This window comes from Camellia sinensis, chromosome 6 (genome assembly GCF_055761805.1).
Source record: "Camellia sinensis isolate YWXY chromosome 6, ASM5576180v1, whole genome shotgun sequence".
NCBI lineage: Eukaryota > Viridiplantae > Streptophyta > Magnoliopsida > Ericales > Theaceae > Camellia > Camellia sinensis.
The window spans coordinates 135,550,381-135,565,996 of NC_138966.1; the positions used below are offsets into that span (position 1 = coordinate 135,550,381).

General features: G+C 36.3%; 1 protein-coding gene and 1 long non-coding RNA gene across 6 annotated transcripts in view; both read right to left on the reverse strand.

Moving 5' to 3' along the window:
• Positions 1 to 2,399: 2,399 nt before the first annotated feature.
• Positions 2,400 to 12,434, reverse strand: LOC114266898 (uncharacterized). Its single transcript, XR_003630801.2, has 5 exons — positions 12,260 to 12,434; positions 4,063 to 4,155; positions 3,862 to 3,969; positions 3,430 to 3,773; positions 2,400 to 2,701 (listed from the first exon to the last, which is right to left on the reverse strand). It is a non-coding gene; the product is annotated as an uncharacterized LOC114266898 (long non-coding RNA).
• Positions 12,435 to 12,629: 195 nt separating this feature from the next.
• The window catches only part of LOC114266895 (uncharacterized), a 38,240-nt gene continuing 35,253 nt past the window's right edge, over positions 12,630 to 15,616 (reverse strand). For all 5 annotated transcript variants that reach the window (XM_028207844.2, XM_082872622.1, XM_028207845.2 and 2 more), the window contains one exon: positions 12,630 to 13,712. In XM_028207844.2, coding sequence (XP_028063645.2) covers positions 12,801 to 13,712 — 912 coding nt within the window. In that variant the 3' untranslated portion in view covers positions 12,630 to 12,800. The remainder of the gene's footprint in view (positions 13,713 to 15,616) is intronic.

The following is a 15,616-nucleotide window of genomic DNA, read 5'->3' on the forward strand; positions in this document are numbered from 1 at the left end:
TTTGAATTTGGAAAAGAATTTTGAGTTGTATTTTGAAATTTTTTGGATTTATTTTTTTAAAATATTTAAAAATGTTTAAGAAAAATTTTATTTTATTTTAAATATATAATTTTTATTTTATTTGTAAATATTTTAATTTTTTTAATATTTTAAACTCAAAACAGAACTCCACACTCAAATCGTAACCAGACACATAGCTCAAAATTCAATTCAAAAACTATTTTCAAAATTCATAACTAAACACATGACTCAGAGCTCCATCTTACTTTCAAAACTCCACATTCAAATCTTAACCAAACACATAACATAACTAAACACATAACAAAATATTTAAAAATATATTTATAAAATAAAATAAAACATTTAAAATAAAAAAATAAAACATTTAAAATAAAAATTATATATTTAAAATAAAAATAATTTATTTAAATGTTTAATATTAAAAAAATATATTCAAAAAAATGCAGCACTCAAATGTATGAAATACAATTCACATTAAAATAAATAAATAAATATTTAAAATATAAAATATTTACCCAAAAAAATAAAATTAATAAATTTTTAAACATTTTAAAAAAATAAATCCAAAAAAAGTTCAAAATACAACTCAAAACCCAAAATACAATTCAAAACTTTTTTCAAAATTCAAAACCAAACAAATTTTTTCTTTTTAAAACTCGCCTCAAAATTCATAATTCAAAATACAATTCAAAACTATTTTCAAAACTCATAACCAAACAAATTCTTTCTTTTTAAAACTCAACTCAAAATACAATTTAAAACTCATAACCAAACACTTTTTTTCTTTTCAAAGTTCAACTCAAAACTCATAACTCCAAATACGACTTCACAATTAAATCATAATTTTAAAAAACAAAATAAAAAAATATTTTTTTGATTTTTTTTTACATAGTGTTTTGAAAAAAGTTTGGTTTTGAGTTTTGAAAAGAGTTTTGAATTGAATTTTAAGCTGTGTGTTTAGTTATGAGTTTTGAAAATAATTTTTGAATTGAATTTAATATGTTTTTGAATTATGTGTTTAGTTATGAGTTTTGAAATTTTTTGATTGGAATTATAATTCTAAAATAAAACCAAACCAAACACAGCCTATGATTCTCACTTTTTTTAAATTAGATGCATAGTAAAGAAAAAAAAAATGAGAAAGAAAGAAAAGAAGTAGAGATATTAGTTTAATAACTATAAGGAAATAATTAAATCTATTTAATTTTAATCTTTTCTCCTCAAAAGTAATTTTACACACGAATAAAATTTTTAAATTTTTTTTTTTTTTTTCAAATGAAAGGTACTAGATAAATTTTATGAGAAACCAAAATACCCCACCCATATTCGCATAATCACAGATTGCTCAATTCTCACCCATTTTACCGTTTCAAAACCTCCAAACAAAAATGATTTCTTCAAATATAAGTAATTGATATCCAAACACTTTACTTTTATTCAGAAATTAATATTGGAACGACACAAACAGAAAAAATTGAGACAAAATAGTGTAGAAATAGAAACTACCAGCTTCTTGGCTTCCAGTAAGACCCAGGAGATGACCAAAAAACACATAAACAAAGACTACCAATTTATTTATATATATGAAGAAAAAAAAATTAACCCTAAAAAAGCAACACACTGCACTAAACAAACATATAACATATGTAGCTTCATGGAATGAGAAGGTGGGAAGTCATATCACACTACACGAAATCAGCTTTTTAGGAATAAATTTATTTCGTTCCTAAAAATATATAAATATTTGTTAAGAAAAACTTTAGCTAACTAATTTTGTCTGTCGTGAAATTTGTCTCAAATGGATCGTCAAAAAAGTCAAAATTTGACTTTTAGAGACAAAATTTTACATTTGTCGTAAATAGATTTTTAGAGACAAAAATATGTGGTTACAAAAAATTTTGATTTTGAGACAATCAAATTTTGTCTCTAAAAATCTATTACAACCTACGACATACAGTGTATTTACGGAGATAAAAAATTTAGTTTTTGAGACAACCCAAATTGGTTTCTAAAAGTTTTAGTTTTTGAGGCAAGTGGAAGTTGTGTCTAAAAGTTTTAGTTTTCCAGACAACTAAAAGTCGTCTGCAAAAGTTATAATGTTTTTTCAAACAACTAAAATTGGTCTATCAAAGTTTGATAATATATATATATATATATTTTTTGCTTTTTGATTTTGTAACAATTACTCTAAAAATACTAGTTTGAACAGAAACTCATATTCCTTTCTTGATTTCTCAACAACGAAACAGAAAATATCAAACATATCACCAGACCATCTGTTCAACTCCAAATTAAAATTTAACAACACCAAAAAAAGAAAAAAAAGAAAAGCACCATGCTCATCATATTTAAAGAGACCTAATCAAAAGATATTTCAATGATAAACAAATACCATGCTTTGATTCATTAATATGTAATATTTGATTGTATATCATAAACTGATAGAGATTTCAAAAGTATCATTACCAATTTACAAGGATAGTGCCATAAGTATTGTTTGTAGCATTCAACTATTCAATTTATAAGGCTAGTGCCATAAGCATTGTTTCCAATTTATAAGGCTACCTACAAAACAGAACTACTCATCCATCACATCTTCTTCCCAAGGGCTTCATTGAAATGTCATTCAAAATCTCGCAAAGAGCTCCCAAACCTTCAAAGTGCACATTTAAATTTCAATCTGCCACATCATGACCACAACATTAACAAGACAATAAGACAAAGTAAAGGAAATTTAACCAGACAATTCACATATGTACTAAGCTAAACCACATTAAAAACTTCATTTTCCATTTCTGAACACATCCCCTTCTATATCTATTATCTACTCGAAGTTTATATACTCATTCCATATGCAGCAATCATATTTCATACCCATTAACCAAAACATTAAATCATTATATCTCTGTGCAACTGTGCCTGTTTTGGTATGACCAAGAAATGAACTGCAAATACACCACAAACGCACAATAAATAAAACCCAAAAAAGAAAATAAAAGAAAAGAAAGAATCACCTAAAGCTTTTAGGGTGATTTTGTTTTCATGACCCAGTCACATTTACCCAACAAATTAACTAAATTTGAGGTCCCTATCATCTCTCTTATTTCCATTTCAAACAACAAAATTCACAAGCCTTACTGATAATTGATAAGCTTTTAGCCTTATTGCCATTTCAAACAACATAATTCAACATAATTCATAAGCTTTTAGACCAAACTTTTTTCATTCAGGGGAAGCTATGTGTTGTGTCTGAGTTAAAGCCTTATTGACTCTTTGGAATACAATTATTGATGCTAAGCTATGAATTCATGATCAACAAAATGGATAAAACAATATTTAGTGCATACTCATGAAAATAGTATAGAAACCCACAAAGGAAACAAATGTAGATTTCAAAAGATGACTTACTAAGAAGAAGAATCAGTAGAGGGTCCTCTTCGACTAATTTGCTACATCAAGAAGTCAATTTTGGCATTGTATTCCGTGCAACCGGACTCTAAGATTTGAATTCTTTCCACCAGCTCCTCATTGATTCTTTGTTGCTCTTTAGTCTCCCTTGTAGCAGCCTCATTATCCCTCTCAAGTTGGGCACGGGTACATTTTCTAGATAATGTTGTACTTGGTTTTCAACCACGCCCTAAGCCTCGTATGTAGCTAACTTTTTGTCCAAATACCCCAATAGAAAGTTGTTTATCAAATAGCGGGTAAGATCCATCTTCAATAGCTTTCTCCGACCGCTTTTCAAGCTTGTACTACAATATTCATTAGTTGAGATAAAACTAACATCAACATCTTATTAAGGATATAAGGAATGAAAGTACATAAAGATTGATGTCTTACATGTCTAATCTCAATATCAGCATGCACCCATGCCTCTTTTTTCTCACTAAAATGCGTCTTTTTGTACAACTCAACAAGTCCAAGTTCCTCTCCAGTGGCACGGTCTCGCTATGCCATTTATAGCACACATTAAACCTCAATATAGATTACGTTGTTCAATTACAATCGCAAAACATAAATTATAGATTCTATAATTAATACCTCATCATATTGCACTTTTCTGAAGGCCTTCGAGCCAACAGTGTGGAAGACTTTTAACTTCTCCCTATTCAACTTATTCTTGCCACATCTCACCTATTATTAAATGCATAAGTCAGAGTATAAGGTAAGAGGAATTCCCAAGCCTATTCAGATTATCACAAGGTAAAAAAAATTCTGATACATTTATTAAAATTTCATGGAAGCAATTCGATTTAAAAAACAAATTTGCTAATTCAAGATCCAAGGAACTACCACATAAGCTTGCATGAAACATTTATTGTTTCTTGCATTCTCACTATTCAAGATGCATCAACTCAGACATCCACTTCGATGGATGCACCAGAAACATTTAGGCTGTGTTTGGTTAGGTGTTCCAAACACATTTCTACCCACTGATTTGAGTGTGGTGTTTATTTTGAATTTTCAAATTATAATTCCATACTTACTTTTGAAAACTCCTTTCCAGGGGGAAAATTTGGCTAACTCGATCATCCTCCCGGATGTCCCCCAAGCGTCTGGGCGGTTGACCGGAACAGTTTTTTTTTTTTTTTTTGCACCTGTTATTTTTATATTATAAATAAAAAAATATTTTTAGAATTTTTTTTTATTTTTATATGAGCTTTGAATAGAATTTTGGGTTGTGTGTTTGGTTATGAGTTATAAATTTTTGAATCAAATAACTTTTCTAATTTCAAAAACTTAAAACTCCAAAAACTTAAAACTCTCTGTAAAACTCTTTTCAAAACTCATAACCAAACAAAATTTCCACACTCAAATCATAATTCCAAAACCTACAAATTCAAAATACAACTTTATTCTCAAATCATATTTAGAAAATTCTACCAAACATTACCATATTGTTTTTCTCACTATTGTTTCACCATTTACACTCCCAAGGTTGTATGTAGAATCATTTTGCTCTATTTATTGTTTTTTGACAAGATATCATTAGTCTTTCTAAGTTTCCAACTTTTATTTAGTTCTCAATCCAACCTTTAAACTTTTTATTGTAAATGTTAGAATAATGTATAGAGAATGAGAGAAAATAAATTATATGTATTGAATGTTGTATATTCAAATGTTCGGAGTTTTTCTCCTTTATAAAGGAGAGAGTCTGAGAGTAGCCGAAACACTATTATTACATACAGTCGAAAGGCTAATAGCACTAGCACTAAAGTAAGCATACATTAATATACACTAACATCCCCTCTCAAGCTCAAGGAGGATAGGTACAAACCAACTTGAGTTTGGAAGGAGTAACAAAAACATGAAAATAAACTAATACATAAAATAAAATAGGATAGGAGATACTGTATGGTCGTGTCAGATCGCTGTAAAAGACACTGTGTGGTTGTGTCAGACCGCTGTAGAAGACATTGTGTGGTCATGTCAGACCGCTGTAGGAGACACTATATGGTCATGTCAGACCGTTGCAGAAAACACTGTATGGTCATGTCAGACCGCTGTGTCAGACACTATATAGTCGTGTCAGACCGCTGTAGAAGACACTGTGTGGCCGTGTCAGACCGTTGTAGGAGACACTGTATGGTCGTGTCAGACCGCTGTAGAAGATACTGTATGGTCGTGTCAGACCGTTATTGAAGACACTGTGTGGTCATGTCGGACCGTTGTAGGAGCTAACCGGAATCAATGTCGGGACAATTTACAAGGTCATGTCGGACTGATATAGCAGACACTGTGTGGTCGTGTTAGACCATTGTAGAAGACACTGTATGTTCGTGTATATAAGTTGCCCAAAGATATATATATATATATATCGCGTCCTCAAAAGTCGCACCTCAAAAGTCGTGCCCAATATATCAAAAGTGGCGCATGACACTGTGGCTTCGAGTGTCGCGCGATTCAGGCTTTCGCTCCCGTTTGTCGTCTTCGTCTCTTCACTCTCTATTTAAATTGAGGCTGAGGCTGGATAGAGGCAGTGCAAAACAAACCATTCTGAAATCTCTTCGTTCGTTGAGAGCTGCAAACCCTTTCTGACATTTCCTGAAACACTCTACTTCTCTGAAACACTCTGCAACCCCTAACATAACATGACCTCTTCTTCCCGTGGTCCGCTCACCCTTTTTCCAGATCTAAATGAGTCCACAATAGAGATAACCGGTTCTGTCGCACTTGAAGCGCAACTAAGTGCCCCTGGACCGAGTGCAACTGCCTTTGCTCCGTTGAACTTTCCAATACTATTAGTGGAGCAAATAATGGCAGCACAAACGGACATTGAAGCCAACCATTTTACGCTGAAGTCGTGCTTGGAGACAGTGACTGCGATCTCCAAGTTGTCGCACCGACTGCAGAATAGAACTAATGAGGTGCACCAGTTAAATGCCCAACTCGCTCTGCTCCAGCGCATGTATAAGGATGCGCGAGTAGAGATATGCACACTCTTTCTTTCATTTAAACATCACCAACTTGCCAATCCGTCCACTTTCCTCCACCATCAACGCCTTTCTTTTTATTTTTTATTCAATGGACTGATAATTGATTATGTTGAAAGCATCTCCACTCTCACAATCCCACCACTCATTCTCTCTCTCCTATTTCCACTTTCCAACCCACCTAGTTTTTTTTTTTAATAGTTCAACCCACCTGGGCATGTCTCTTACGGGTCATTCTTTCTTTTATTTTCTATCTTCTTTTTCCATTCCAAAAAAAAAATAAAAAAAAATACAAATTTGCATAACAAACCTTGTTTTATTCACATCAGGAATCAACCCCGATCACCGTTCTACACCAAAAAAAAAAAAAAAAAAAAAAAAACAACTAACTAACCACACCCATAACCATCAACCACACACACCGGTGGAATTTTTCTTTTCTATTTCTCTACTCAGCCGCCGATCTCTTCCTCTTGGGTGCCTTTGGACAGCCCTGCCTTAGTGTTTCCAAGTCCACCGAGCAAGTTGCCTCCCCGCTGCTTCTCAAACGTAGCGTATGGCGAACCCCCAAATCGGACCATAACGGTGACCTTCCATTTCAGCTCCTTATTCTCCGCTTTCAGCGCGCAAAGCTCTACTCGCGCATCCTTGTACATGCGCTGCAGCAGAGAGAGTTGGGCATTTAACTGTTGTACCTCACTTGTCCTATTCTGCAGCCGGTGAGACAAGTTAGTGACCGCAGTCATGGTCTCCACACATGACTTCAGCGTATAATGGTTGGCCTCAATGTCAGATTGAGCTGCCATTATTTACTCAATTGACAGCATCGTAAAGTTCAATGGAGCAAAAAATAGAGGCGCTTGGTCTAGGGGTGGTTGGTTGCGATTCAAGGGCGACAGAACCGGTTATCTCTATTATGGACTCATTCAGGTTTGAAAAAAGGGTGAGCGGACCACAGAAAGAAGAGCCATGTTATGTTAGGGGTTGCAGAGTGTTTCAGAGAAGCAAAGTGTTTCAGGGAATGTCAGAACGGGTTTGCAGCTATCAAAGAACGACGAGATTTCAGAATGGTTTGTTTTGCACTGTCTCTATCCAGCCTCGGCCTCAATTTAAATAGAGAGCCAAAAAATGAAGACGACAAATGGGAACGAGAGCCACGTGACAAAGACGACAAACGGGGAGCGAGAGCCACGTGAATCGCAGAACACTCGAAGCCACAGTGTCATACGCGACTTTTGATGAATTGGGCGCAACTTTTGAGGGCGTAATATATATACATGTATATCTTTGGATAGCCTATATACACACCCATACAACAACACTGGTCTGGCATGACCATATAGTGTCTTCTCCAACGGTTCGACACCACCTCACCGTGTCTTCTACAACGGTCTGACACGACCACACAGTGTCTACTACAACGGTCCGGCATGCCCTCGTAAACTGTCCCAATATTGATTTCGGCTAACTCTTATAACAGTCTGACACAACCACACAGTGTCTTCTACAGCGGTCCGACACGACCATATAGTGTCTTTAACAGCAGTCTGACACGACTATACAGTGTCCTCTACAACAGTCTGACACGACCACACAGTGTCTTCTACAGCAGTCCGACACGACCATACAATGTCTTCATCAATGGTTCGACACGACCATACAGTATCTTCTATAACGGTCTGACACGATCATACAGTGTCTCTTATCCTATTTTATTTTATTTGTCAATTTATTTTCACGTTTTGTTACTCTCTCCAAACTCAAGTTGGTTGGTACCTATCCTCCTTGAGTTTGAGGGGGCCTGTTAGTATATTACAGTGTTGTAGTGCCGTGTTAGTGTGCGTATATTATATTATGCTGTAGTGCTGTAGTGCTGTCCCTTCTCTCTCGGCCACTTTTGGCCCCTCTGTACACACTCTCCCCTATAAAGGAGTCTTCTCTAAAAATTGAATATACAACATTAAATACATACAATTTATTCTCTCTCGCTATACATGAAACTAATTGATGATGAAAGTTGGGATAATATATATATTATTTTGAGTCGGTTGTCCATGTTGGGGATATAAAAAGATGGATCAGGAAGAGAACAAAATAAAGGTGGTGAAAAGTGAAAGAAATGATGGTTAAAATAAAGAGAAAGTGGGGGTAGTGAGATCAGACTGTTGGGTTCTGAAACGGTTGAATGAAAAAGAAAAAAATATAAAAATAATAATAATAATAATAAGAATGGGTCAAATTGTGAGTGTGTGGAGAATTATTATTTTAGAGGATGGTGTATGGTCAGCATGATGATTATGTCTTTGGTGGAGGAGGAGATGTAAAAAAAAAGAAAAAAAAAAAAGAAAGGATGAGTTTTAAAAGAAAAGCGTCAGGGACCTATGGTAGAGTGTTAGTTGGATAATTATTAGAGGGGTGGCAAAGTTAGATGATGATTCTATTTTGTTTTGAGGGAGTCGGTGAGTGGGTTGCAAAAGGTGAAGATTGTTTTAAAAATAAAAAGGGATATCATATCTCTCTGGGTGAAAAAAAAAAAAGGAAGGGGGGGACAAAAGTCGGTGGATATGCGTGTGTGCAAAAGGTGGTGGATGATGGGTTGGAAAGTTGACATAGTGGTGGGTTTGGAGTCTGCTTTTGTTGAGGCTGAGTGAAGATGTTTTGGATGGTGTCCTTGAGTAGAGAGAGAGATCAATTGACGAGTTAACTCAGGAGGCGTCGGCTTCCTTTCCGTCCGAGTACTCTTCTGGATGCGCAACATGACCGCGGCAACAATTGAAAGCCAAGAAATCTGATCGAAATCCAGAATTTGAGAGAAAATGATTTCATCAACACCAAAAATGAACATGGATTTGCATGGAAGCAATTAGACGTCTTGATTGCCATCATGCTTATGGAAGATGCAATGGTGTACCCAATGGCAACTCCGAGTCCCTGTCCGTTTGAGGCGGCCATCGTCATCGAAGCATTTAGAGCCGCCGGCAGAGATGTCCATAGCATGGTGTGGCTAAGATGATTCTGGTTCTTGGTAGCAGTGTTGTTCTCACCCATATGTTAGAGTGATTGACAAAGAAGAGAGTGTGTTGATACAGAGATTTTAGCTCTTCGAAGACAGTACCTGAGAGAGAGTTGGTGATGCCGCTGCTGTGTGTCTTTTGTGTTTTTCTGTTAGCCCAGCTGCTATTCTCCTCCATGCACACCGAGAGAGAGAGAGGTTTTAGGTTGAGAGAGAGAGAGCTAGCTGTAGTGGTGTTGTTTTTCGGGTTGTCAAGCTCCAGGTGGTGGTGTCCCTCTCGCCATGTGCCTTCTGTGTGTGATAGCCCAGCAAGAGAGAGAGAGATCAGTTGTAGTGGTCTGTTGCCTCCATGTTCATGTCTTTGTTTAGCTCCAAAAAAAACAAATAATGCTCCCTTTGCCATGCACCAGAGAGAGAGAGAGAGAGAGTGTCTATCAGAGAGAGAGAAAGGGTGAGAGGTGTCTTGCTGGAGTTGATGAAGGTTTCAATTGGTTGAGGTCTGGCGGACGGTCAAGACAAGGTTGCAACCCGCCGGAAGATAAAGAATACCAAGAACTTAATTTATAGATTTGATATCATGTTAGAATAATATATAGAAAATGAGATAAAATAAATTATATGTATTAAATGTTATATATTCAAATGTTAGTTTTGCTCCTTTATAGAGGAGAGAGTCTGAGAGTAGCCGAAGCACTATTATTACATATAGCCGAAAGGCTAACCGCACTAGCACTAAAGTAACCATACATTAATATACACTAACAGTGAAATACAAACTATTAATTTTCTATTTAAGCCCTTCAATTTTCATAATTAAGTCAATATAGTCCAATGCATTATTAGATGTGAAAAAAACTATAATGTTATTATTATGTGCTACTTAATTGACCTAATTTTAGAATTTAAACTACATAAAAAAAATAAAAAGATTAACAAATGAGTAGAAAAAAGGAAAAAGAAATCAAAGATAGATGCCCCTTTGAATAAATTATCATTTTATCCTAAATTGAAAATAATTTCATTTAAAACTAATAATAATTTTCACTATCCATGTTCTTTTCTCATATTTAAACCAAAAAGAAAGAAGATTTAAATAATTAAAAAAAAGTTCGAATATGACATTGAAAATTAAAGTAAAATTGGAGTGACTAATTCACAATATACCCATAAGAAATTATTAATACAAGATGCCTTCACATATAGAGTTCATTATTCAAATATTAAGCCAGATTAGACTTTATTAATCTTAAATGCCTTTCCAATATCTACTCTTTCAATCTATGCTCGAGAAATACAAATATCATGAAACTGGTAAACATGTAAGTTACAAAAATGCTTCATACCACTAATTTAGTATCACTAAACCAACCACTAACGACGTGGCGAAATGTAGACACCACACTGATGTGATAGTTTGGCCTTTGTTTTTTATTTTTTTCCTTATACTGTCATGTAAGTAGTGTTGCTTTTAGTGATGGTGTATTAGTGGTCTAAATCGGAACTCTGTAAGTTAAGAATTATGACATCTGTTACCAACAATTTGTCAAAATAAAATAACAAATCTAAAGAATATTTGAGAGCCTAAGAATGAGAACAACAAATCAATTAAGTCAGCACAAAACCCCTGTGCTGAAGGTAAGGAAAATTTCACACATTACATAATTTATGAATTTTGATAAACAAAGAAACAGAGAATAAATTTAGTTAAATAGCAAACTTGTGACAGGAAACTATGACAATCAACTTGGAAACCCAAAAACACCCAAAAACATGCAAACTGGACAAAAACCTCTAACTGGCCAGAATTACCACAAAGCTTCACTAATAAAAATGTTAATAGCTTATTACTTTCTTTGTGTTATGTTTAAAAGAAAAGGTGAGAATAGTTTTGCACTTTAATAGCTTAAAAAAACCTCTGTTTTAAACTGAGATTTTCATTTTCATTCATGTAATTAATAGGACCAAAATCTTCTTTCATTTTGGCGAACAAATTTAAGATATCCATGCCAATAGCTAATAGTATCCAATTGTTGTGGTTGTTTGGGAATTAGTCACATTCTTTTTCAATTTCTTTTTATTTGTGAATTTTTAAATTTCTTTTGATATTGTTTAATTTTAGACCCTTCTAGATTAGAATGTCTTAAAAAAAAAAATTAAAAAAAAAAATACACCAAATTTTAATAAACAAAGAAAGAAAGAATGCATATCATCATCACCACGCTTCTCATACCCATCAAAAGAATTAGGAAAAGAGCTATGACCAGTGCCAAATGAACTATATGACCTTTCAGAGACCATATAATTACTAGCTCCAAAAGGACAACTCATACAAGCATTTCATCAAACAACTTATATGCATACAATAATCAAGCAGTTTTAGTAATGAGTTGATCCTAATAGTCTTTTCAGCATTGTACCACAGATTAACAATCTGTTAAAAAAAAAAAAAAAAATTTGGTGATATAGCAAGATATTGCTTTAAAATCCAATCATATTAATATCCTAAGATTCATCAGATCTATTGAATGAAACAAATATCAATCATTCAAACATTCTGAATATTCAAGTAAAATTGGGAAGGAGATCAAATGCTAGAGAATGGAACCAGATCCAACTCAATAGCCACAATCACAAAAGAAAAACACAAAACAAAACACACAGAAAGAGAGAGATGAACAATTTGCAAGGAATTTGACAGAGCAAAGCCATAACAATAACAGAAACATAGTTAAGCACATTGTAGAATGTGTTCTTGTAAACATTCATGAGTTTATGGATACGGATATTTTACCTTAAAATCGACCTATCTCTCTTCAATGGCGATTCAAGTATATTCCAAATCTTTCAGCTTCGAAGAATCAAGCTAAGATACGATCGATCGAGATTTAGAGATTCGATCGATCGAGAGAGACAGTAGTGTGGTGTGGTGTGGAGAATGAAATGAAATCCCATCCCGGCTATTGAAGCTCAAAACAATGAAAATAAAATAAAATAATGTATGAGTTAGCTTATTGGGGACCAATTAAAGTTGTTGGTAAAAAGTTACAAATCTTTTTGCAACCAAATAGGTTTGTCTTTAAAATGTAGTAGTATGATTAAATATACTTCTTTAAAAATTCTTTCATTTTGTCTTTGAAAGTATAATTTTTACAGACAAATTATTTTTGTCTCTAAAACTTTAATTTCTTGCAACGTGAGATTCACATAGAATATCCCCTTGGACTGGAACAGTATAACAAAGTTCTAAACAGACAAGTCTTTAAAAACAAAACCTTAATAAAAGGATGGATGCTTCAATCTAGCAAGCATTTCATAGGAGAAAGGAACATCATCTACTTCAATCTAGCTGGTTGTCCTCCTGCGGCCTGACCATAACCTAAAACTGGCTGACCACCTTGCTGGGAAGATGCAGCAGCAGGTGGCGGCTGATTATAACCATCAGTAACAGATGCAGAACCATATGGGAGTTGATAAGTTTGCTGTGTGGGCCCACTTGACGCATAGGGGGATGTCTGCTGAGGTGGCACATTTTGACCAGAAGGAGATTGGGTCGATGAGATGGGACCTTGATAAGGCATATCACCTGGTTGACTAGCTCGGTGCTGGCCATAGACTTGGGAAGGAGGTCCATGTGGTGGCATGCCATAAGATGGTGCCTGCTGAGTATAGCCTGAATGAGTGCCTTGAGAATAGCCTCCTGACTGTGAATCTTCTCCATAGGAATGATGACTTGGAGCCTGGTTTTCATATTTTGTTTCATTGTATCCATGGCCGTAACTCTGAGGAGGTGCAGATTGGGAATATGGAGCTTGCTGATACTCCGGACCATGTGGCTGTCTGTAATTGTAATTTCCCTGTGAAGGAGGTGGGCCCATAGCAGTATGGGAAGGGCCAGGACCAAGAACAGGATTAGATGACGGTGCATCAACCATATGACCTTGTCTGCCATAATAGTCATAGCCACCACTTCGGGGTGGGGGACCTTGCATTGTTGCTGGAGGCCTTTGGACCCATCCCGGACCAAATTTGCTTCTTGAAGCCACTTGTTGCGGCTGATAATTACTGTACGATTGAGGAGGATACTGTGAATTCTGAGAACAATATGGCCCTCGTTGCGGATAATCATAATCATACTCTGTTGGCTGCGCAGGATGTTGTCCTCGGGGTCCCCATTGTGGCGTACCAGCGGGCCAACGTGGTTGAAACTCCTGCTGACCGCCACATAGAGGAGACAGCCCTACAGACTAATCAATGCGATAAAGAAGGGAAGAAAAAAACCGTAAGTTAGCAACTTTTTACTTGATCTATTTAAATAAATGACACTGTTGATCAATAAGAAACAGATGGAAAATGAATGAAGAAGTTGCTGCTTCAGATCCAGTTCCTGATTATACAATGGAGGTGCTCATGGTTGTCAGTTTGTCACAAACACAGCAGTTAAGAGTAGCAAACATACAAGAATACAATGACAAAAAACGTAATATCAACCCACGTAAGCTAACTGTTGAAATTGAATGTATAAAGAGAATTGTATATGATGTATTATTGATTGATATATGTTGTTGTGTTTATTACAATAACAAGGATTCCTATTATATAGGAGTGTGTTTGGGAGTAGGTGGAGAGTAGGTGAAGTGGAGGTGGTAGTGGTGTAGTGGGTTAGGTTTAGTGGAGTAGGTGAGGTGGTAGTGGTGGTAGGTTTATGGTAAATTCTAACAGCCCCCGCAAACTCAAGGAGGATAGAAACTAACCAACTTGAGTTTGGAGAGAGTAACAAAACAAGAAAATACATAAAAAATAAAAGAGGATAGGAGACACTGTATGGTCGTGTCAGACCATTGGTGAAGACACTGGATGGTGGTGTCATAACGTTGTAGAGGACACTGTATGGGGGTGTCATAACGTTGTAGAGGACACTGTATGGTGGTGTCATAACGGTGTAGAGGACACTGGATGGCGGTGTCAGACCGATGTAGAAGACAGTTTATGGGGTCATGTCGGACCGTTGTAGCAGACAATGTGGTGACAGTTGTTGGGACAGTTTACAGAGTCTTGCTGGACCCTTGTAGAAACTAACCGGAATCAATGTCGGGACAGTTTACAGAGTCTTGTCGGACCCATAAAGGAGCTAACCGAAATCAATGTCGGGACAGTTTACAGAGTCTTGTCGGACCCATGAAGGAGCTAACCGGAATCAAATGTCGGGACAGTTTATAGGGTCATGTCGGACCGTTGAAAAAGTTGCACCCTCAAAAGGTGTGCCCAATTTTGTCAAAAGGCGTGCCATCAAAAGGCGTGCCCAATTCATCAAAAGACGAGCCATCAAAAGGCGCGCCAGACACGCGGCGATGCACGTGATCGACAGTGCGCGTGTCGGCCTCTTCGTCATGTTCTATATAAATCAATGCAGAGGCTGAGAGAACATGTGGAAATCAAACCAGTCGGAAACCTCTGAAAAAAACTCTTCGTTTTGCTGAGAGAGATAGTCTGTAACACTCTGTTGCCCAGAAAATGGCCTCTTCGTCCCGGAGTCTGCTCACTCTCTTTCCCGACCTCAACGAGTCAACAAGAGAGATAACTGGTGCGGTGGCACTGGAACCTCAACCAAGCGCCCCGGAGTTTGCTCCGTTGAACTTTCCGATGCGGTCTGTGGAGCAAAGAATGGCAGTGCAGTCAGATGTGGAGGCCAATCAGTATACTTTGAAGTCATGTGTGGAAACCATGACGGCGGTCACAAACTTGTCGAACCGGCTGCAGAGTAGGACAAATGAGGTGCAGCATTTAAACGCCCAACTAGCTCTGCTCCAACGCATGTATAAGGATGCGCGAGCAGAGATAAGTGTGCTGAAGGCAGAAAATAAGGAGCTTAAGCGGAAGGCCACCGTTATGTTTCGATTTGGAGGGCCGCCATATGCTGCAGTGGAGGAGTATGGGGGAGTGAACGTGCTCGGTGGACAAGGAAACACGGAGGCAACACCGTCAAGGGCCGTCCAGGACGGAGGCAAGAAGAAGAGACCGGCGGAATAGGCGAAGAAGTGAGGTCGGTGGGTGGCCGGCTGCAGAAAAAAAAACAAAGCTTTTGGTGTTTTTTTTTTTTTTTTTGTGTAAAATTGTGATCGGGGTTGATCCCTGAGATGAATAAAATATG